Genomic DNA, 22,871 nt, shown 5'->3' with positions numbered 1-22,871 from the left:
TGCCGTGATTCTGTTCACTTCTGATTGGTTGGTCGCACATGTGACGTCACAGAGCTGAGCCTGAATCGCGAGAAGGCGCACGGTAACGCTCGTCAGATCCTGTCCAAGTTCCGACAGATGGAGGAAGATGCGCATAAGGAAGACCTGCCGGACGGTGAGGCTTCTAAAGACACTGCAGCCCAAGCCGATAAAAGCCGTGGTCGTCCCACAGCAATCTCACATGCATGCGATTTGGTACAGTTTGGCTTGGCACTTTCTCACCGGTGACGTTACTGGTCAATGTGAAAGCACTCTAAATAAAGCTGATTTGCGGGAATGTCTCTCGTCGTTTTCCATAAAAAACGGATTTCATGAGTTGAATTTGTGTGTACCGTGTTTGTGCGAATGGCTGGATGTTTACGTGACGGGGAGCAGATTGTTTTCGTGCACGTGTAGCCATGAAGGCCCAAACCGCGTGCTCTTCTCGACCGCCGCTGCCAGCCGCGCACGAGCGTGACAGTGTTGTGCGCGGCGCAGGCCCGCGCCCGCTCAAGTCGTTCACGCCACCGCCAGGAGCCGGCCGAGCCAGAGGACGCGGCTGAGGACAGCGAGGAGGAGCCGGAGGACCCCGACATCATCCGTGCCAGTCACAAGGTGCCCGACGAGTTTCTCAACAAGGTGAGATAGCGTCTGTAGTGGGAATTTCGGAGGGGGGGGGGGGAAGCCACCCCAGGCGGGTGGGTCGGCCGCAACAGAGGTTGTGGTCGCGAAGAACGTTACATGCAGGAATATATGTACGTGACCAGTGGAATGTGGGGTTGTACGCGATCTCCGCCTTCTTTTGGAAATCATGGCATCTATTGATGATATATGTCGTGGTGTTGGGCTTACCCGTAGACGATCAAAGCCGACGCACTCTAACTCTGAGCTCGCGTCAATGCCCGAGTCAGTCGCGGCGGCGACGCCCGTACCCCCATCTCCCCCCCCCCCCCTCCCCCCCCCCCCTCCCCCGTTCCGTAAGGCTGCCCTGACTCTCCCCTCCCGCCGGCAGCGCACGGACCAGGCTCGCTCGCTGCGGGACAAGTTCGAGAGCTGGGGCCCGCCGGCCGGCCGCGACGACAAGTTCACCGTGGAGGACGATTGTCGGCCCAGTCTCGAGATCACGCGCAGTCTGCGCGCCAAGTTTGAGTCGCTGAACGAGCCGCAGAAGCCGGCTGAGAAGACCGCAGCACCGGGCCAGCCGCTTCATCGTGAGTGGTCGCCGGCGCCGGCAGGCGGGTGGGTGGGTCACACGACGGGAGACAGCCCCTCCGTCTGTGTCACACCGGTGTTTTGGCAGTGACATGCGCCCTCTTGTACTCGCTGCTTCCTCGCTTTTGTGGTGTAATTCCGTGCCTTTGGCTGAGCGGCGGTCCTCCCCGACATGTGGCGGCCTGATGGGCTGCGGAGTCAGGCTGGGGACAGGCGTGGGCTCGGAACAGACCTGCCCCCCCCCCCCCCCCCCCACACACACGCATTACCGCGGGCAGGCTGATGATAGTCAGTTCATGGGAATACTGGCACCGGTGCGAATTTCAAGCATGTGGCGGGCGGCGGGCATTCCAAGGGGCTGATCGATGTACAACGACAGCGGCTGCGGGCGGCGATCTCCTGATCTGACTGGCCTGATCTGGCTGTGGCCACTCGCCAGCCGACTGTGTCCGAACCGCGCCACCCGTCGTCGTGCCTAGCGAACCGATCCGTGCTCCCCTGGTGTTGAAAAGCCATCCAAATGCACGTTAGCGAATCCGTCTAAATCGTGAAGATCTGCTGCCTCGCCTACAAAGCCAGGACAGAGACTGACGTGGCAGAGACTGGGTGTGGGGTGCCGGTTCGTCCCCCTCAGTCGAACGGTGCCGGGTTTGCAGTCGGTTGCAGTCGGTGCCGGGGCTGTAGTTGCTCAGTCGGACGGTGCCGGGGTTGCAGGCGGCCGGCGCCGCTTGCGTGCTGGGCTTTGCGCTGTATTGCCTGGCACTGGTCGTCTTCTGAGGAGCAGCGGGCCGGGCTGCCAGCGGTCAGCCCTGTGGGGCGTCACCCGGCCTGGGTGTCAGCTTCCCACGTGACGTGCTCTAGTCGTGTGTGTCGGTGTGCTCTGTCGCGTCATTCCAGAAAGCCCCGTGGACCGGAGTCGCCACTGGATTAGCGATTAATAGGCGTTTACTAATACGGCCTGCTCGTCTCACAGCTGTACAGTGCGGTGGCTAACCGTAGGTGGCGGTAGCAGGACGGGACTGTCTAACGCTTGAAATAATCCACGCCGCCGTGTGTAAATTGTTATATAGACGCGTGCAGTTAAAATGATATGCGGTATGATTGGTATTAACCGTAACAATATCGTGGTTGTGTTTGGAGTGTTGTGGTGACCGGCGCTTTGGGTCTTGCGATGACTAAGCGCGATACAATTGTAACCGACGCCAGGTCAGTCTCATATTTGATAAAAACACGTCATTTTGCACAACTCGCTCCCAGCATTCCACCCTGAGTTTTCAAGTATTTTCTTCCCAAGAGCTGTCATGCAGACTGTCTGAAATGACACTCTGAAGTGTCACGTCAAACAAGTATACCGCACTTCTGTAGGGCTGACGTTGAGGCCAGCACGTTGCAAAAAGTTACAGAATAAAGAGCTAATGTTAGCAAACAAAAAGTCGTCGGGACAAAATACCGTAACGGTCTATCTACGTAATATATATATATATATATATATATATATATATATATATATATATATATATATATATCAACTTATTTATTTAAAACAATATTCTGTGTGAATAACTGCAAACTATTCAGATAGTTGTATAATTAGTTGGTGTTCAAGATGTGTCCTAAGAGTTGTGATTGATTCGCCATTTATATCCTTCGTTCAAACCTTCGCTTCGACGGACGACCCTGACCCGGCTTGCAGTGGCGCGAGCGCCCCCTGCCGGCGCCCCTCCGCTGGGCTGACCCGGTCTGTTGGCCCCCCAGTGAACGCCGCACGCCGCTCCCGCGCGGGCCGCCGCCGCAGCGCGCCCCACCGGCGTCCGCTCCGACTGTGGACGCGCCGCCAGGGCGCGCTGCGGGGCGTAGATGACGGGATGTCGGACGGCGCTTGGCGTGGGACCAAACTGTGCAGACGCGGACGCTGCGAGTGTTGTTCGAGTGTTGTGTGTCGTTGTGTGGAAGCGAGGACGGTTGAACATGTTCATGGTTGTTGCGCGCTACGATAAGCCGCTAATATCGCTGCGCCTCTCTTCGCGTTCGCGCTTTCTGGCACTTTCGCAACTGGACACAGCGCCATCTGTAAATGCGTGCCTTTCTAATACAACATATCTGCACATTCCTTGCACTCTCGACAGCTTTTTGACAACTGCACGACAGATTTCCAGACAGACGGGGACGGGTAACAGACAAGTAAGTTGTTTCTGAGCGCGCCTCCCCCGCATGCTCTAACCCTTCACCCGACACCTGTAGCCGTAGCCCTCAGCTTGTTTCAGACTGGTGACACGTGACCGTACCGCCGAGTACGCACGTGGTCACGTGACGCGCGGGCCGGTGGCATGAGCTCGAGGCCCACCCGCCGCTGTTGGCTCTGACTCAGCTGTTAGCTAACTACGGTACTAGAATTGCCTGCGCTTTCCTGTTGGGCATTTTCAGGTGCGAACGTTCCGTATCGGCGGCTTGCAGCTGAGACGAGCATTGATGTTCTGCGTTCGTGTGGGTCGTTCTGTCTGCTGGGTGTATCAGGTGTGGTTTGTTGTCCCCGGTGTTTCAAAACCAAGTGCGTTTTGAGATTCTTGCTGTGCCGTTTGCAAGAACTTTTTTGTTCAATTTGAATCCACCCTCGCCCTTGTGTTCCTGCCGCTTGCGCCCGAGTTGGCGTTCAGCTTCGCGGCTTGATAACCCCGTAACGATACCTGTCATGGTCTTCCCACGAAATTTCTTATCAAGAGTGACGTTATTCCCCGCGCCTTTAGTCCGCCCGAGCCCGAATGTCGTTCAGTGATTCGGTGCGACTTCATACCATATATCACATATAATATACATATGTCTCTATCTTTCTATATATAATATAACATTCATATATATATATATTATATATTGGGTATTGATATTGATATTGTATTAATGTGTATGCATTAAATATGTTGTATATATATATATATGTGTATATATATATATATATATATATATAGATATACATACAAGAATTTATATATCCGCGCACATTCCTTCCCCGGGAGGGGGTCCTCTGGAAGTCACCTATTTCCCCCTGCAGCTACATCCGTCCCCTCTTCCGTGCATTAGTCTGTCAGACCCCACGAGACGTCTCACGTTCTACCCTCGTGACTTCTGGCGCTGACACCCGGCGGCGTCCCCAGATGGAGCCGAATCAGGCGGCTGTAGATGTGCGACGCCTGCAACAAACGCGTCTACGCCATGGAGCGGCTCGAGGTCGACAAGCGAATCCTGCACAAGAACTGCTTCCGCTGCTCAAAGTGCAACTGCGTGCTGAGGTAGGGCCGCGGGTGGCGGCGGCAGTGTACGGATGTAATGCTGGGGCTTGGAGCGCCGCGCGGGGCGCGTGGTGGATCGCGACTTTATGAGGGACTCAGCTGAGACACGTCTCTAGTAACAAGTTACGCCGCAAGTTGTGTGCGAAGTGCGCAGGGCGGACGAACGGGCGCTGACGCAAGCCAGTGCGGTATGCGTGACGTATAATGGCGCGGTTCTATACGGTGCGCGCGAAATTTCTGGCGCGCTTTGTCGTCTTCAGGGGCAGTAGTTGGAGCACTGGGCTTTGGTTTGCTGACCGCGTCTGTCCTCATTTCAGAATGGACACCTACACATTTAATGCAGGGAAACTATTTTGCACGCCGCACTTCAAGCAGATGTTCAAGACCAAGGGCAACTACGACGAGGGTTTCGGCCTCGAGTCGCGGACGAAGCACTGGAGCAGCAGCCACACGGACCACTCGGCCAGCAACGGCACCAATGGCGCCGCACCGCGGCCGGGCAACACACCAGCCGAGACGAACGGCGGCAGCCCCGAGCCGCGTGACGCGGACGATAACCTGGAGCCGCTGGAGCAGGAGGAGGAGGAGGAGCGGGAGCGGGAGCGGGAGCGGCAGGAGGAGGAGGACGAGGTCATCCTCGCCCGCGACGAGGCCGAGCCGACCGCGGACGTGTTTCAAAAGGTGTACGAGTCGACGGTGGCGGAGAACATGTGATGCGAGCGACGACGAGCGGATCATTATCCGTGCCCGGGTGGATGGCCCGCGCCGACGGCCCCCTTTCCGCCTGCGCCGACGCCGCGTGAGAGACTCTGTAGACAACGCTTGCGTTATTTTTTTTCTGAGCTGGTAGGCGACGCTCATCTGGTGCGCGCTTGGACGCCTAGTTTTACTGCGGAGCCGCCGCCGCGTGAGTGCCGAGTCCAAGCCGTACGATCGGGAGAGACGGCGGTGCGGCACTGTGATGATCGTCGCCCGCGGGCCGGCGGGCCGCCCGCCTGCTATGAACCGCCGCCGGCGCCCCTGCTATAGTCGCAGTGCCCGCTTCGCCGTTTTTAGTTTCGTAGAGAAATTTTATCCGTCTCGCACTTTGTATTTTGTTATTTTAAAGTGCTTTGTATACAATGATGAGAGCCATTTAAATATAAGTTAAAGTCTTAGTGTGCTGAAGTGTGATACTGAGTGACCGTTGTCGCCCCTTACGTCGACGAGAGGACAGAAAAGGTTATCATAATGCGGCGGGCCGGGACAGATAATTATAATCTTGCCACGCAGCCGTAATCCGAAGATTATGGCTGTGTGTATTCGATAGCACTTATGCAGGCCTTTCAGCTTCTAGCACAACGAAGGTGCCAGGTGTTTTTGTATGTTGCTTTAACCTCCGCCGACATGCCCCTTTTTGTTGAAATCACCTCGTGATTACATGGCTAACTGCGGCGGACGTGCACGAAGAGTGATGGCCATAATATGGCCACCAGGGAAAAATACTTAGAAACATACCCAATATTGCGACTGGTGCATTCGATTGCACTCGTACATGCCTGTTGCCTGCCAGCAAAGCACGCTCCTGCGATTTCTCCTTCGAATGTTTCCCGTCGATCCCTCCCGTCGATCCCCGAAAGTGCATCACTCAATGTAGGGCCGGCTGGTTGGAGAGGTGGTTTGCGAAGACACGGCGTCCAACTTGAATACTTTTACTTGTGCCAGGAAGGTGCAACATTTCTGTAACGGCGCCCGACTTGAAATGCTTTTACTTGTGTCAGGAAGGTGCAATCTTTCTGTATGACGTCATGTTGTTAATGCGATCGGCCGGCAATAAGAACTTTTATTCGGTAACCGTCGCCTTTTTTGTTCATCATCATTCATCATCATTCATCATCATCATCATCATCGTGGCAGCGGAGAGCTAAACGACGGCGTGACAGTGCGTACAGCTATCTCGAGAATGCAGGGAAAAGCCCGGGAAAATACTTATGGTCAAGCTGGAATACCGCGTATTAGTGCACTCGTAGAGGTGGCATCGGAATGATTTCTATGCGAAAATATTTGAAAAACTTGTGCTTCTGCGCGGAACGTGCAATCTAGCAGCAGCGATGTTATTGTAGAAGCAATTGTCGACCGGGATCGAAAATATCGCACCGGCGGACATAACCTTTTTTGTTCCAATCGTCCTTGACAGCGCGGAGCTAACGGTGGCCGGCCTACATATTTAGTGATGACATCCAATCATCCTTTGACGGCGCGGAACTAACGGTGGCCCGGCCTACATATTTAGCGATGACATCCAATCACCCTTTGACAGCGCGGAGCTAACGGTGGCCCGCCTACATATTTAGTGATGACAATGGCGGCCCAGGAAAAATGTTTACTTGAAAACCGAGAACTGCCTATGTATGCATTCGCTAGCGCCGGTATAGAGCTATCAGTTGCCGGTGAAACACGCGTCAGATTTCGGTTTCGATTGTATTTCGTCGCCCCGCCGACTTCGAATCACTGAATGTTTGCGGGCCTGAAGGGGCAGCTTGACAGCGCTTCGCCAGCGGCGTCCAGCTCGCACGTACACTGATGGTCATAACACGGCTGCTCGTGAGAATATTCGTAATCCAATCCGAAGGTTGCATTTGGGTATACTCGATGACGCTGGTACAGGGCTGTCATCAGTCAGCACAACGCACGCGTCGAACTTTTGTTTCGATTGTATTCGCTCGACCTCCAACAGCGTATCACTCAATGACTGCGTGATGGCAGTAGACACGTCGTCCGGCAACTGGCAACAGATGCCTCGTCCAATTTGAAGTGACTTTACTTCTGAAAGGGAGAGGCATCCTCGCGCAACGACGTTATTGTGGGAGTACTGTCGGCCGGTTATGTAAACCTCGCATCAGTGGGGCAAAACCCCGATCACCGCTGCGCGGCGGCCCAGCGAACTGTCTGCCCATCAGGCGGTGGGTGTGAGATTATATAACCCTCCCTCAGACAAGGTTCGATGCGACACTCTAAGGGTTTTTGAGGATGCCTCTCCGGCTTGCTGTACAATCGTGCCCAAATTTTCAATGGCCCATAGACATCAAATTGCGTGTGTTTTGACAACAGAAACGTTTTCTAGCTTTTCTGGTTCCGGATTACCGGCGGTTTTTTGGGAACAATGCATGCCGACCTACGGCGGCGCGGGCGACCGGAGATAAAAAAGCTCACTGCTAGCTGTTGATGTATTTCAAGTCGAAATGACTGTTCTAGACAGCACAATTTCTCTGTTCAGTACATATGTTCCTTAATACGTCACTATTGGACTGTCACCGTACCTTGCAAACATTTATTGAGAACCAATTAACGGCCGTCATATCTGGAAATCGTGCGAACGAACGTCAAATATGAACGCCTCGACAATGATATTTTCACGGCCTTGATCGGCGCATGACAAACGGAATGACGGGATTTTAATGGCGTTATCATGAGGGCTGTGAAATGCACCGAATGATTTTCAAGATGGCTTTTGCTGTTCAAAACCCCATACAAATGTGGAACACTCACTTAACTGAACCATATGTCATAAATACTATCATAACACACAAAAATAGACACAACTTGTACTCATAATTGAACAAGGAATACGCCTACTTTAGCTTTCGTCTCACCAGAGGCATGGTGACACGAAACTGATGTACGACGTGTGAAAAGAACGCACTTTTGAACGATGTTGTAAAGCTGAAAAGTACGATTTTTTGGATAAATTGACCTTTGATCTGATATGATGTAGTCAATGACTGATCTAATAACATGACAACTAGTACTGTTTTCTGCTGAACTTTTAAGGAACGCCAGGGAGCTGCATCGCCGCTCGTCTTCCCAGTCCGCATTATAAAAACGGCGAACCGGAGCGGCCAGTTAACAACCCGGCTGACATCATTTCTGCGCTGGAGCGCTCAGTGCGAGAGCTCCCTCGAGCCGGCTGCGTGACAGAGATGTTTGCGTTCCTTTGGGCGACTATGGCGCTAGAAACTACAGCGGAGCTGGAAATAGTTGGTGGTTTGGAGTCCTTCATGCACGGTGAACACATCACTAGCCGTTTCTAATACATCCGCTCTCGCCTTTACGAAACGATAGCTGGTCGGCATCTAATGCGTTTCTGCGCTGTGTCCACCAACACACTGAACCGCCTGCCGAAGCGTGTCTTCATCGTGCTGGTGTAAGCTAGTTTCAGTGCGTCAACAGCTCGATGGGGAGGTCCTCTGTACCGTGTCCGCACTCGCACCCGCGCGTGCCGGCTCGTGGCTACGCGGCAGTGGTTTGGACCGACGCGCACGGTCTGCATGCACGCTCACGCGTATAGGACGCACACGTGTTTGACACATGCACACATGAAACGTGCCCAAACGCACGTGCATTGTCTCAGCATCATGGCCAGCAATATCCCCATGTGGATTCTGAGAGCCCGCTTTTGTGAAAGGGTTTCTTTACCATCCATCGAAAAAGTGGGGGTAAGAGCGCTTTTGGCAGGGTCACGTATGCGAACAACAGATACTGGCTACATCTCTCCGCCGATAGTCTCGATAGAAGAACGATAGTCTCGGCCGCTCCTGCTGTTCCCTCTATACGAAAAACACGTAATATATTTGATACATTCAGGCGTTCTTCTGCACACCATTTGGTGTCCAACTATCCGATAAAATCCGACCAGACGTCACAGCGCCCCTATCTGGCGTCACCACTGACGTCACAGTGCCTCACACACTATCCGGTGTCCGACTATATGATAAAGTCTGACCAGACGCGTCACCACTAACGTCACGAAGTCCTCCCGCACACACACTTTCCGGTGTCGAACGATAAAACTGACAAGTGAATGACCACTTGTATTGAGTTTGGTGCTGCTTCCTACTCCTGAGCGGGTTTCTAGACGTCTCTGGCATCATACGCCACGCCACCAGACCACCACTGCCAAACATGCCCCAAGCTTCGCTGAACACAGGGGAGGGCGTGGGCTACGCGTGCAGCTGGGAATCGGCTGTTCACAGAGTAAGACTGACGCCTTGTGCAACTGGGGACGGGCAAAGCCATTGAGAGCTGTTCGTTCATGCAGATTACGCTAGTGAATTTGCAATGATTTATGGCTTTGGCAAGTGGGAGCGAAACATTGCGAACACACAGCCATTTTGGGTGGATACTGGTCGTAATAAGCATACCTACACATGTCACTTGCGCAGCCTCGGCTTACATTACAGCGTTCTGTTAAGATACATTTCGGGAACGGTGACGGACAGACAAGAAGCTGGGTTGGGGTGGGGTAATATTTAGGTACCGAAATCAAGGCCTTCTGATAGTGCGCACGTCGGCTGCTGCGCCCAGAAAGGCTCAACTCCAGGCTGGACGGACTGGACGGTCCATCGCTTTCTCTTTCACTCACTCTCTCTCTCTCTCTCTCTCTCTGGAAAACGGGACGACCGCACCGGCCAATGAACCCTGTTTCCCCATAGCTCTGGCACTCGCTAGGCGCGGCCTCGCTTGCTAGTCGTCCAAACGAACTCCTCGAGTCGCACAGCGATCGTAAAATCAAGCATGTATTGCGTACATGTCCTTAAGTACAAAGCGATCTCTGTCAGTATCCAAACACGACTTGCAATCACTCCCGATCACAAAATCAAGCTCTGCCCCGAATTTGCAGCGGCCGGGCGCGATCTCTCAGCGCCCAGTCCGTTGTCCGGGGCCACCTCCCCACGGAGCGCGGTGCGGTACCACGCTGCGGTCCGGGGTCTGTCTGCCCGGCCGGCCGGCGCGGACTGCGGCGCAGCGGCCGGGGCCGATAACCGCGGCGGCCGGCGGGTGATGACGCGTCACGGGGTGCCTCTCCGGTGACTGCATGCGGCTGCACAGGCGAGTTGGGCACGGAGTCAGACACCGCTGGCCGGCCACACCCCCGCGAGTGGAGAGAACGGGCAGCCAGGAAGCCGACCCGTCCCACGCCCGCCGGCCCCAGCCTGGATGCCATTTGAGCTTATTACGTTGTACGATTCCCTCGAATCGCCGCAGGAAGAGCGGTGCGCAGCCGGAAGCATGGTCTGCAGGCTCGCCAATCGCGGCGTCCGGCCGACGGTCGCGCGACGCTACACTGCCATTGAGCATTTATAGCGGGCCGCGGCCGGACGCCACTAAACACTACACAAAACACGAGACGCGATCATGTACAATTATCACGCGGGCGGCGGTCGGGCCGCAAAAGTATCATCCAAAACTGTTACCTCAATCGTTGTGGTCCCATGGACATATATCCGCAAGACTAGTGTGGATAACACGCGATGTTATCTCCCACATGGCCATCGACACGTCCGGTAGGGCCGCGCCGGGTCGTCGGCGGCGCGGGTCGACAGGGCCGTCCTGCCCCGACCCGCGGCCCGCCTGGCGCCGCCGCGTCGCGTGCGCCCGGCTCTGACCGGACGCGGCGTCGGTACGCTCACGTGTTCACGCCCTTTGCGGCCGCTCACGGAGCGTCACCAGTCTTAAAGCGTCGTCAGCCGCGCCCGGCAATGTCTGAACACGAGCGCGAGCGCGAACGCACACACAACCACGGGGCTAATGAAAGGCGGTAACATGACGGTGGGTACAGGAGGCCGGCGGCGGCGCGCCGGCCCGGCCCGTCTCGTGCAGATCTCTGCCACTGCCTGCCTGTCGGCCGCGCGGGCCGCGACGGCCGCTAGATCTGCTTCTTCTTGATCTTCTGCGCGGCGGTGATGTTCTTCTTGAGCGTTGAGATGTCACCGGCGATGGTGAGGAACGATGTGAGCGAGCAGGTCCTCGGCCGAGGCGCGGTTGTCCACCTCCACCTCCAGACAGGCGTCCAGGAAGCTCTGCCGGCGACAGGGACATCCCGTGTCGGCATGCGCGGCCGGCGGGCAGGCGCGGACGCAGCGACGCTGACAAGTCGAGCGGTCACCGCCGGAACTGTGCCAGCTGTCGCCGGTATTATGAGCTGCCCCCGTGAGTTGACACGCGGTGGCAAGTGAACGCGGACGCTCGGTGTTGCCACATGCCATCAGAAATGGTGGACCAGAATAAGATTCGAGCTTATGACCAAAACAGCTTTCTGAAGGAAGAGCAGCACATTCCAGCAGACTACCAGTGGTCGCTAAGATTCAAACACACCAGCGCACCGCGTCACCAGCCGACACCGACAGCCCAATCGGAGGAGCGCTCCCGGCGCGCCCCTGACGACTCCGCGACGCCCTGGCCGTGACTCAGCTGCGCACGCACACGCCTGGCTGGCCAGGCCGCCGGTCGGCACACGTGACGGCGTGAGTCACGGCGTCGCCAGCCGCACGTGCCGCCAGCCCCTCGTTACGCCATCTGAGTCCGGCGACGTCTCCGGCTCGGCCGCAGACCGTGACTCGCCACACGGCTATACAGGGACGGAGGGCAGACGCGACCGCCCGCTGCCACTCTCTGGTGACGCAGTGGCCGTGCGTTTCGTCCCGCCCCCATGCGCGCGACTCAACCCCAAAAGGCGGACAACGGTGCCACATGCGTTGTCGTGCTCTCCGAAAAGAGTGGCGGACTGAACAGGTCCGAACGTATGGTACCACCGCGGTTTATTCCGATGAACCACGATGTGCTAGTAGCGTACTTCGCCCCCAATTACCACATATAACCTAGGACTATTGGGCTGTTGATATCACGGGCGTACAAGCAAGCGTCAGCCGCTGTAATCTCGGCCAGACGACAGAGCGATGTAATTCCGCTGGCAGGGTGTCAAACGGAGATGTGATGAAACGCCCGGGGAATATCTCGTATGGTGATGAGACTTGACTCAGGTAAAACGACACGCAATGTTCTTGCGGCGACATATCATAACCCAAGAACCACGAAGGTACGAAGACCCAAAATCGACGTGAAACATACGTTGACACGACTCGCAGTGACCTAGCCTAACCCTGCACGATGACTCAGCTGTAGCGGCTTGGCTTCTGAGGCACGTCGGCTATCCACGTGCTATTTGTGCCCAACCCACATCCTTCCCGGTCACACTTCCCTGATTCGAGCTGCACCAGCACGCCGGCTCCACACGTGACCCGCCTTGCGACAACACATGTTAAGCTAATGATTTTTCGTTAGTTAAGACAATATTTGATGTACGTAATTTTCATTCCCACTAGCATTCCCATCAGGACCAGCAAAAGCCTCCTGCAGCAGGACGCGATCCCCAGACCTCCGGCCTCGGAGCCGGGCGCGCCTCTCACCTTGAAGAGGTCGGACACGGTGTACTCGGCGGAGATCTCCGGCTTGCCGTGCGTGGCGATCAGGTAGAGCGCCCTGAGCGGCGCCTCGTTCAGGTAGGGCGGCTCGCCCGTGATCATCTCGATGGCCATGATGCCCAGCGACCACACGTCCACCTTCTTGCCGTACTTCTTCCGCGTCACCACCTGTCGACCGGCGGCGGGGAACGTCAGCGAACGGCTCCCGGGGCCGAGCGCCGCTCCGCGGACCCGAGACGGCTCCGGGCTGACGGTCGACAGACGGCTCTTGGTCAGGGGCTGCGGGACTAAGCCCGCACAATGACAGAGAAACAGCTCCGCCTTCATCGTAGGCTCTATGGGCCGGATCTCCAACACTCTGTAGTTCTTATCGTAGGTGCGAGACAACAATACCGGTTCGAAAGCACCTCACAAGTCACTACAGATGATCCCAACAATTTTGCAACAAAAAAGCCAGCAGAAGGCCCTGCGGGTTTTCACGCCGCGTCTGATCTGGAGTCGCGTCCGTGCGCGGCCGGTGGGTCCCCGTCTACGGCCTCACCTCGGGCGCCATCCAGTACGGCGTGCCGACCATGGTCTGCCGCTTCTCGTCGCCTTGAATGTTGGCGCAGAAGCCGAAGTCCGTGATCTTCACCGACCCGTCCTTACCCAGCAGGATGTTGTCCGACTTGATGTCGCGGTGCACAATGCCCTGCACGGTCGGGGCGCAATGTCAGCTCGCACCTACCACGGGCGGATGGTGGAGACTCAAGACGCCCCCCCCCCCCCCCCCATTCGGGGTCCTGTGACCAAGATATACTGGATGCATAGTTTCCGTCACGTGAGGTACACAGACAGCGCCTGTTTGGCATATAATGCCAACATCAAGTAAGGGATAATTCTCCGAAGGAGCTGTTTGCATTGCTCACCAAGGAATGCAAGAACTGGAGGCCTTGCAACACTTCCTTGACGACGGCGGCAATTTGCGACTCTTTCAAGACCGTTTCCATGACGACGTCGGTGAGAGGTCCGCCCTCTAACAGCTCCATCACAACCTGAGGAACACGGTCGATGCTCATACAATACACCGAAACATAAGATCCAGGTACTTCCCGGCGCGGCGACCACTCAAAACGATTAGATCGGCTCGGCTTTTTGTCGTGGCAATCACACCAGCGCGCAAACTACACAGTCGTTGCGCGAGCTTGGCACATCTACCATAAGTTGGTTGGCATACTTGCCTGACATTAGTTTCTACCGCGTGTTCACTTACCGCTACCGCTACCGCTACACCCAGCGCGCGTCTTGCAAGCGGCCATCCCCGCCACGCGGCACCCGGTGGCTCTGCCCCGCGGCTCTGCCGCGGCCCATGCGCGGCCAGGCGCACGCGCGGATCTGACCTGACGGCCGCAGCCCGCCCCGCCCACCGCGACACTCACATAGAGGTGCTCGCCGACCAGGTGCGCGTCTAGGAAGTTGACCAGGTTGGGGTGATGCACGTCGCGCATGACCTGGATCTCGGTCAGGATGAGGTCGCGACGCGGCTGCTTGGTCAGGTCGATGTCCTTGATGGCCACGCGCTGGCCGCTGGACCGCTCCGTCGCCAGGTTGACGATGCCGGACGCGCTGTTGGTGGCGGGACGAGCCGTCATGCGCGGCCAGACGCAGACGCGGATCTGACCTGACAGCCGCAGCCAATGGAGCTACCAGTACCACAGCCTGGTACAGACCGCCCACGGCGGCAGCCACTGCGCCGGAAGCCAGCACGACCGCAGCTTCTGACACTGAACGGCGCCTCTGCCGCCGGTAACATCGGTACGGCTGGGGTAGACACGTCACCGACCGTGCCGCGGGCTATCCTCAGTACGCGTTAGTGGCTCGCCTCGACCACCATACCAGTCTGTCTGTCCCACCACAATCCTGCACTACCACGATAACACTGTACCCAGCCCTTACATCCTCTACTGTCCACCCCCCCCCCCCCCCCCCCCCCCCCCCCCACCCTGTCCGCAACACATCCCATCGGCACCACCAGCCGTGACCATGCACGGACGGCGCCAGCACCACCACCTGTGACTCCGCACGGACGGTGCCAGCAACACCAGCCGCGACACTCCACCGACGGCGCTGCAGCCGCTCTCACCCGGCCCCCAGCTCCTTGTCGAAGGCGAAGCGTTCCCGTGGGTCGCCGGGCGCACAGATGGCGCGCAGCTCCTCGTTCACCATGGCGTTGGTCATCTTGGGCTTCTCCACCTGGCGTTTGCGCATGAGCGGGCTGGGCGCGGCGCCATTGCCCTCTCGGCCGCCCACCTTGGCCGGGATCGGTGGCGGCACGTCTTCGGTGGTTGCCTCCGGGTGTTCGACGGCCGGCGGCGGCGGCTCTGGCGTCTACGCACGTCGCAGTGGCGGGTCAGAGGTCACGCCGTCGCACGGGGCAGACTGGGACGGGCCATCGCATGGGGCGGACTGGGACGGGATATCGCATGGGGCAGACTGGGACGGGCCATCGCATGGGGAGGACTGGGACGGGATATCGCACGAGGCGGACTGGGACGGGCCAGCACACGGGGCGGACTGGGACGGGATATCGCACGGGGCGGACTGGGACGGGATATCGCACGGGGCGGACTGGGACGGGATATCGCACGAGGCGGACTGGGACGGGATATCGCACGAGGCGGACTGGGACGGGCCATCACACGGGGCGGACTGGGACGGGATATCGCATGGGGCGGACTGGGACGGGCCATCACATGGGGCGGACTGGGACGGGCCGTCGCATGGGGCGGACTGGGACGGGATATCGCATGGGGCGGACAGGGACGGGCCATCACATGGGGCGGACTGAGACGGACAGCAGGAGCCAGTGAGTAAGGGGATACAAAAGCGGGTGAGGGCTCGGTCTCTTGGGCCCACGCACGAGACGGGAGAAAGGCCGGGGCCGGTCGCTGCGAGCACGACGAATGAGATGGGACAGACGCCAGGTCAGGATTTCTGGAAGCGTGATACACAAGACGGGACAGAGGCCAGCGCGGTGGCTCAGCCAGGAAAACAGCCACGAAAAGCTGAGAACATTGTGGGCTGTTCAGCGGAGGCTGGGACTCGACGACCCAGAGCGCGACGCCAACACACATCCGGCTCGGAAACAGCAGCAGTCGCGTGCCTGTAAGGCCACACATGAGCCTCCACTAATGGGCCAGAGGTCGGAACACACATCTGACGCGAACAGCGTCCGGCCCCGGCCGCGGCTGAGGGCCGGCCCGGGTCGGATCAGGCCGTAGTTTGGCATGGGCCGATTCTCGTCATCATGGCGCCTCACATCAGCTTCCTTCTGCGCCTGCTCATGGAGCCCTTTCGGCACCTCCGAAGGCACTGGTGCGGGCGGCTTCAGTGTGATCTTGGAGTCTGAAATGGGACAATAAACATGTGGAACCACTTCTAAACGACGCTTTTCATTTTACTCATGAACAGTTCTGACCGACGACACCATTACCAGAACTATAACTACCTCCAAAAGTAAGAGCCCTTGACACATGAGCTATAATGCACTAAACAGCAATAAACCACTTCAACCTGTGTGGTAGATGTTGGCGCCAGTTTTCCGGTCTGGCGGGTAGTCGGTCCGACTGGCGCGCGCGGCCGAGTCGGCTGGCTCCGGGTCGGCCCAGGTGAGCTGACCGAGGTCAGGAGTGCAGCTCCACAGGGATGGTGTGAGGACGGGCAGGAGCGGCTGGCTCCAGGCCGGCCCAGGTGAGCTGACCAAGGTCAGGCGTGCAGCCCCACAGGGGTGGCTTGAAGACGGGCAGGGTCGGCTGGCTCCGGGCCGGCCCAGGTGAGCTGACCGAGGTCAGGAGTGCAGCCCCGCAGGGGTGGGGTGAGGACGGGCAGGATCGGCTGGCTTTGCACCGGCCCAGGTGAGCTGACCGAGGTCAGGCGTACAGCCCCACAGGGGTGGAGTGAGAACGGGCAGGAGCGGCTGGCTCCGAGCCGGCCCAGGTGAGCTGACCGAGGTCAGGCGTGCAGCCCCACAGGGGTGGGGTGAGGACGGGCAGGATCGGCTGGCTTTGCACCGGCCCAGGAGCTGACCGAGGTCGGGAGTGCAGCCCCACAGGGGTGGAGTGAGGACGGGCAGGGGCGGTGGCGGTGTGTGTGCTGTGGTGTCCGCAGGTGCCGTCCAGCAGACGGAATGATGCACTTGGCTCGTTTGTGCAGTTGACGCAGGGCATTCATATATACAGACATCATATGCACAGGCCGCAATGTTTACAAATCTGTTTTGTCCACAAATCATAAGGCAACTAAAGTAATTACAAAAGATCACATCATAACTTGAACATTCTCATGCAAAACATGATCCAAGTCCGGGTGGACATACCAAGGATGTGGTTGATTTCTTCCATCTCTTCGTCAATTGCATCTTGTGTAATAAATGGCTTAAAAGGTGCATTTTGCGTTGGTTTCTTTAAAGAGTAGTTGAAGAGCTTGAGGGCATTGATGGCAGCATCAGGATTCTGCTGCTGTTCATCCTTGCTGCGAAAGACAGAAAAGGTGCCTTTGATAATCATGTGCTGGAAGGGCCTGTTACGTTTGTGACATATTTTCGATGCACATTCTAATAGTTCAATGATAAATGAATGACGACGTATTCTAATCATGAAATTACAAGACACGAATACCGTAAGTGACACTGAAACCCTACGCGCAAAAAAACAATAAAAGCAAATGAATGTACACCGATGTTAAGATTGTACATCACAGCATATGTAACCAAAGCATGACACTCATCACCTTATACTCACAAGGACAAAAGAGCCTTGCTTTTAGGCAGTAACCAGCCAGTGTCGATATGAGTCCTACATGCAACACCGTGAGAGACACAAATCTGACCCATTTTACCCCACGTGGCGCCGGAAGCGGCCGTCTCGCTGCGCGTCTGACCTGAGGAACTTGTCGATGAAGCGCTGCCAAGATTCGGGCAGGCCTTCCAGCACGCCATCCTCATTCTTGCCCACGTGGATGGTGTGCGTGACATTGGTGGGTGGGCCAATGTCTGAAGGACGGTCGACGTCCTTGGGCCGCCGATTCACCAGGCTCTTGCCCAGCAGGTTCTTGAACACCTGCGGCATGCTGGAAGACTGCGGGCAGGGCGAATCATCGGTCAAGATGTGGTAGTGGCATAACCAAATGAATGCATGTCTGACTGCGCAAGTTGCCTGCATGGGGACATGGACATAATGCAACCCGCAAACATCTACAAGTATATTGTGGGAATGTATTGCTTCGCTCAAGACATTGCTTTAACACACACCCGGGTGGCCAGTTGGATACCCTTCCCTCAAGTGGGAGGTTAATTCTGCCCCTGAAATCTCAGAAACCAAGAAAGCTAGAGACACCAAATTCATGGGGTGTGTTGGCCTGTACTTGGCCCTAGGTCAAAGTTCGAGAGTTCTAGGTCATCATCTTCAGGTCAAATAACAACAAGCATGGTCCAATTCCAGGTTGGTCTCCAAAGTGTCCCCAGAACCTAGATACCTGTCATGAGCAAAGGGTCACATGCTCAGGGTCAGTGACCTTGTTTTATCTTATGAAGCTCATGTTAGCCAAAATCATGCACAACTGCTATGTGTTTTGCATTTCAATTGGTGACAAAGATTATGCCAGCGAGTATGTAACTAAAAACAGAATGATCAGTTAGGTCATTTTGGGTCAGTGACCTATTATGACCTTAAATATGTCCACAGAAGATGTGTAATGTGGTTCCGGTCTTTGATAAATTTGAAATGAGCAACAGAATCCACCCCATACATTAAGCCCTAGATTAAAAAACATGTTAGTTTTGACCTTCCTCTGACCTTCATACCTGTCCCTAGGTCAATGGAATTTGTTCCTTAAATTCTTGTGTTGCCTAAAAAAGCATTTCAGAGAAAAACAGTTTCCTCTAACATAATGCAACCTGTTGTTGCATCAGATTGAATGATTCCCAAGAAATTGACTTTGCTGAGCCCATGGCCTGACTTTGACCTGCCCTAGGTCAGCGACCTTACAAGGAACATCTCAATTTTTGACACCAAACAATCTGCTGTTGAACTGTCTACAGCTATGCAAAATTTGACGCGGCTATGTTGTGCCATTCGGAAACCATTCTGGGGAAACCTTAAGGGGGGGGGGGGTAAATTGACCCCAAGTGTGTAGTAATGGCATCACTAGATTGTCACACAACAATGATGCATTACCTGTTGCCAGTGTTCACTCACATATCACTGGGGCCAAGATATACACCAATTGGTAATCTGCACACCACATGCCTGTCATTTACTATCATTCCATGGAAGCCTTATCCTTAGGCATTTGATTGTACAAAAATGTGCCCAAGAAGATTGCCTTTGATGTAGGTAGCATTCATCAGATGTCACAAACAGCAAACATATTTTCTTTACAACATTGGAAGTATTGGCATGGCATTGATGCTACAAACTACTGAAATATTTTGTTCACATGACATTTACAAGCATTGGCATGGCATAGGCAGCATTCACCAGATGTCTTTAATTGTAGAGAAGCTTTGTTCACATGACATTTGCAAGGAGAAGAAATAAGATAACACTGACAAAAATACATTGTCAGGCAGCCTATGAACTCTTACTAGTGTGGCATCTAGCTCTTCCTTTTCCCCAATGGTAGATGGTACGGCTAGTAGATCCTTTAGTAGACTGAGGATAGTTAGGTAATGTCCATAACATGAATTTTGGAAGGCTTTAGAGTACTGTTTCCATGTATGACTGAATGCTGTAAGCAAGTATATGGCTCATCATTTTAAAAAATAAAAAGTTCAATACTTGCTGATATCAGCAAGAACATGTCACAAACTGGCAGGTGAACTTGAAACCCTTGAATTCTGCTGAGAGGAACCAGAAGGCCTCAGCTTTGGAAATGCAATGAGGATAAACCTTTAAAGTGCCATAACCAATAGTCATTTATGACAAAATGTGCATGCATCCCTCCAAGGATTATTGTTTCTTGGCACCAGAAAGCACAGTGCAGTTGTAAACAAAGATGATTAATACAATTGTTCAATGGAGAATAAACAATATACAATCCAGGATGTATTGGGCCTGTTCCCATCCTTCTAAACTCCTGAAATGTTTTGAAAGCTCCTCCAGACTAATTTGAACATTTTTGTGATTCCTCCAGCCCTCTACAAGCTCCTCAAAGCTCATCTGAAACTTTTCCAACCTCTTCCAAAATGAAAGCTTCTTTTTGGGAGCCTTTCAAAGGAGGCTGTGGTAAGCATCAATGGTGCAGGTAATTCACATCTTCATTTGCTATCACATGTCAAAAACAAAGGATGGGTGTGCAACTTGGTGCAGGCAGATAAAATCATGTTATTAATTCTTGTCTTATATTCCTAGGAATCTCATTATCACATGCATTTACCAATCTGAACATGTACTTTTCACTTAGCTCAATATTTGGTATTATTCATCATCTGCCTATCAGTGTGCCAAAACTGCTTGGTTAAATTATGCAGACAGCCCATTCATTCCCAAAATAGTTTCTGCAGTAGTATATTCTGTGTTTCTACAACCCCTCCAAACATTTCACCATTTTTTGATGAGCAACAGGAAAAGACTCATCATGGGTGAACACTCCATTGTGAGCAAACATCCACATGTTCCAATCTGCTCTTAATACTAGCTTTTAGATGACATCCAGTGAGCACAGAAGCTGCAGAGAGAGAAATAAAAGTGCAGAAATACAGTAGTGATGCAAAAACTTTATTTTAATTTTAATAACTATTTGCGTGTGGCAAGTAAACCCTTAAAGAACTATTCCTCATATGTTAGCAAGAAATAATGTTACATTACCACCAAACATACTGACATTACTGAACAGCACATGTTCATAATGCCTGAACTCAATCTGAACAACAAAAAAAGAAAAACACACGAGTGTGGTAAGGCAGCGCTACATCACTTCATAAACGAACCCAGATGAGTATTCGCGAGCATGAAATCGCACTTACCTTCTGACGCAGCGTCCGATACTTTCAAACGTGTTCCCGACACTTCAGCCGTTAACAAGACGCTCAACCATTTACAAATTGTCAAAATGGTAGTTCTAGGGTCTCGCCAAAGTCAGTCAAATGCAGCACACCCGAGCGGCACACCCACACAGGGGAAATCAACGCCGAGCGTGCGCAAAATATCTAACCACAAAGCAGCAGGGTCAGACAAATGTGGCGCTACTGTTGCTTTCTTCGAGTAAAAGAGGCGATGAAATTTTCACTTACGCAGCGTAGGTGAGATCACCCAAACTGTAAAAGCATTCAAGGTGACAAAGTACCGGTCTCCGTCACACATCATGTGCTTTCAAATCTTTGCATTTACAGCTGCATCATTTGTGCCAATGCATCGCAATTTTCCAGAATGCAGAACAGCCGGGGAATTTTTGGTATATCCTGCTGAAATCGGAATAATCTTATCTATCTGGGTTTACATTGTCTATGAGACTAACCGATATTTATATTCACTGTCATAAAACGGCATGCCATCTGACGAGCACAACTACTGACGAGCACAACTACTGACGAGGCCTTTCCGAATTTTCCGCGCAGCGACCAGGACCCAGGCGATGCCGGGCTCATTTTCGGCAAGACCTCTGCGGGAGGCCCGACCTCCTGGACGGCTCGCACCCCACCCAAGAACATTTGCAAGAATAGCCCATCCAAAGTTAGAGACGCAGTACGTAATCCTTCCTCAGTGCTAGCCCACAGGATTATAGTCCTGCTGGGTGAGTCGTGGGGGCTGAGCGAGCGGTATCTTATATAAAAAGGGGTTTCCCCAACGGTTTAGACCCGCTTCATGATATTGCTGAAATATCGATGAAAAGAATCACCTACCGGAAAACATTTTCTCACGGCAATGTCAGACACATTGCTTTCACTGTTACTTTCCTCGGGTGAACAGAAGTGTTTTTGAGCACTTCGTCGTTCCCAGAAAAATACGGCCGACACCAGAGACACAGAATGGTGGCGATATCATGTGATTACCTACGCTTGGTCGTATCTGACTGCCTCACAGGGGCGGATCTAGCCTGGAGTTGGGGGGGGGGGGGGGGGCAACCGTTCGTCGCCAGCTGGCAGGTGTGGGATCCGAGTTCCAGTGCATGGTGCATCTCGCGAGTACCTAGTAGGGATACCATTCAAGCACCGAAATGCGTTTGAATCTTAAACAGAAATTAAAACAAAACAGGTAAAACAGTTAAAACAGATGGTAAGTAGACGAAACATTTATGAAGTTCTGAGAATGTTTTTGGGGGGCCAAAACATACTCTCAGAGTTTTTTTTTGGGGGGGGGTCATGGCCCCGGGCCCCCCCCCCCCACCCCTCCCAGGATCCGCCTATGCTGTCTCAGCAGCCATGGGTCAAGACATTTTACCTTCAGTGTCCGTTTTTACGGGACGTTCGTACTCGTTTGACATACTTGATCGGTGTGGCGAAAACTGCAGTGCTATGCTGGATTTCAAGCTATGTCGGATTAGTGGGCAACGAGCCGCCGCCGCCGCCGCCGCCGCAAAGCGGGCCACTCGTGCGTTTTGCACGCGTTTTTCCGCTTCCAGCTAGGAACTTCTACCCAGTAATCACAGCTTACTTAACAAAAAAGCAAACGACAACGCTGCTTGGGCGACGACCCCACTAACCACCTAAGGACGACAAAGCCACTGTTGGACCTTGGGCTAGCTAGGTCGCGAACGGCTTGGTGTAGAGGTCGTTCTGTGCCGCCCGCTCATTGGCCATACTTCGCCAGACAGCTGCATGTTTTGCGATGGCGGGCGACCTCAACGCCCTAAGTGCGGTGCACCTTTGACAGTTTTATTATGTGCTGTGCTCCTGTTAACATTTCAAGGAGGGATGATTGCGTCATTTTGGGCGACAGGCGTCATGCCTGACTCATCGTAACCTGCTGGGAAGCGGCTCTTCGCTGTTACACTCATACCAGTTTTTATTTCTAGGAGACAGTTTTCAGGTGTATTTACTGCTTGTAAGTTAAAACTTAGCACAGCCCTTAACAGCCGTTACGAGCGCAATATGGCCTTTGATCATCAAATCATAGGTGAAGCTTCGCCAAATGGTTGAGGG

At 54.3% G+C, this 22,871-nt stretch overlaps 2 protein-coding genes and 1 pseudogene across 2 annotated transcripts; 2 read left to right on the top strand and 1 right to left on the bottom strand.

Annotated features, from left to right (window-relative positions):
* Window positions 1-31: 31 nt before the first annotated feature.
* Window positions 32-4,404, top strand: LOC119111568 (uncharacterized). Its single transcript, XM_037235378.1, has 6 exons — window positions 32-154; window positions 517-657; window positions 1,031-1,229; window positions 1,945-2,032; window positions 2,986-3,006; window positions 4,380-4,404. The coding sequence occupies exons 1-6, from the start codon at window positions 128-130 to the stop codon at window positions 4,402-4,404; spliced, it is 501 nt and encodes a 166-aa protein (XP_037091273.1). The 5' UTR covers window positions 32-127.
* A 4-nt stretch (window positions 4,405-4,408) lies between these two features.
* LOC119112739 (LIM domain and actin-binding protein 1-like) lies at window positions 4,409-5,241 on the top strand. The gene is made up of 2 exons (XM_037237015.1): window positions 4,409-4,514; window positions 4,832-5,241. Exons 1-2 carry the CDS (start codon window positions 4,438-4,440, stop codon window positions 5,226-5,228), a joined length of 474 nt encoding a protein of 157 aa, XP_037092910.1. The 5' UTR covers window positions 4,409-4,437; the 3' UTR covers window positions 5,229-5,241.
* A 5,674-nt stretch (window positions 5,242-10,915) lies between these two features.
* LOC119111987 (serine/threonine-protein kinase PAK 1-like) lies at window positions 10,916-20,913 on the bottom strand (annotated as a pseudogene).
* Between the last annotated feature and the right edge of the window lie 1,958 nt (window positions 20,914-22,871).

The sequence above is a fragment of the Pollicipes pollicipes genome, unplaced genomic scaffold, assembly GCF_011947565.3.
Source record: "Pollicipes pollicipes isolate AB1234 unplaced genomic scaffold, Ppol_2.1 Scaffold_7261;HRSCAF=8764_pilon_pilon_pilon, whole genome shotgun sequence".
In the NCBI taxonomy this organism is placed as follows: Eukaryota; Metazoa; Arthropoda; class Thecostraca; order Pollicipedomorpha; family Pollicipedidae; genus Pollicipes; species Pollicipes pollicipes.
The sequence above is the reverse complement of the archived record's forward strand: the minus strand, read 5'-3'. Positions and strand labels throughout refer to the sequence as shown.

Coding starts and splice junctions, on each gene's coding strand:
- LOC119111568 (XM_037235378.1), top strand. CDS start 128: ATGCGCATAAGGAAGACCTGCCGGACG. Junction 2,033..2,985: donor AGCGGGCCGGGCTGCCAGCG/GTCAGCCCTGTG, acceptor TTGGCCCCCCAG/TGAACGCCGCACGCCGCTCC. Junction 3,007..4,379: donor GAACGCCGCACGCCGCTCCC/GCGCGGGCCGCC, acceptor CGGCGTCCCCAG/ATGGAGCCGAATCAGGCGGC.
- LOC119112739 (XM_037237015.1), top strand. CDS start 4,438: ATGGAGCGGCTCGAGGTCGACAAGCGAATCCTGCACAAGAACTGCTTC. Junction 4,515..4,831: donor AAGTGCAACTGCGTGCTGAG/GTAGGGCCGCGG, acceptor TCCTCATTTCAG/AATGGACACCTACACATTTA.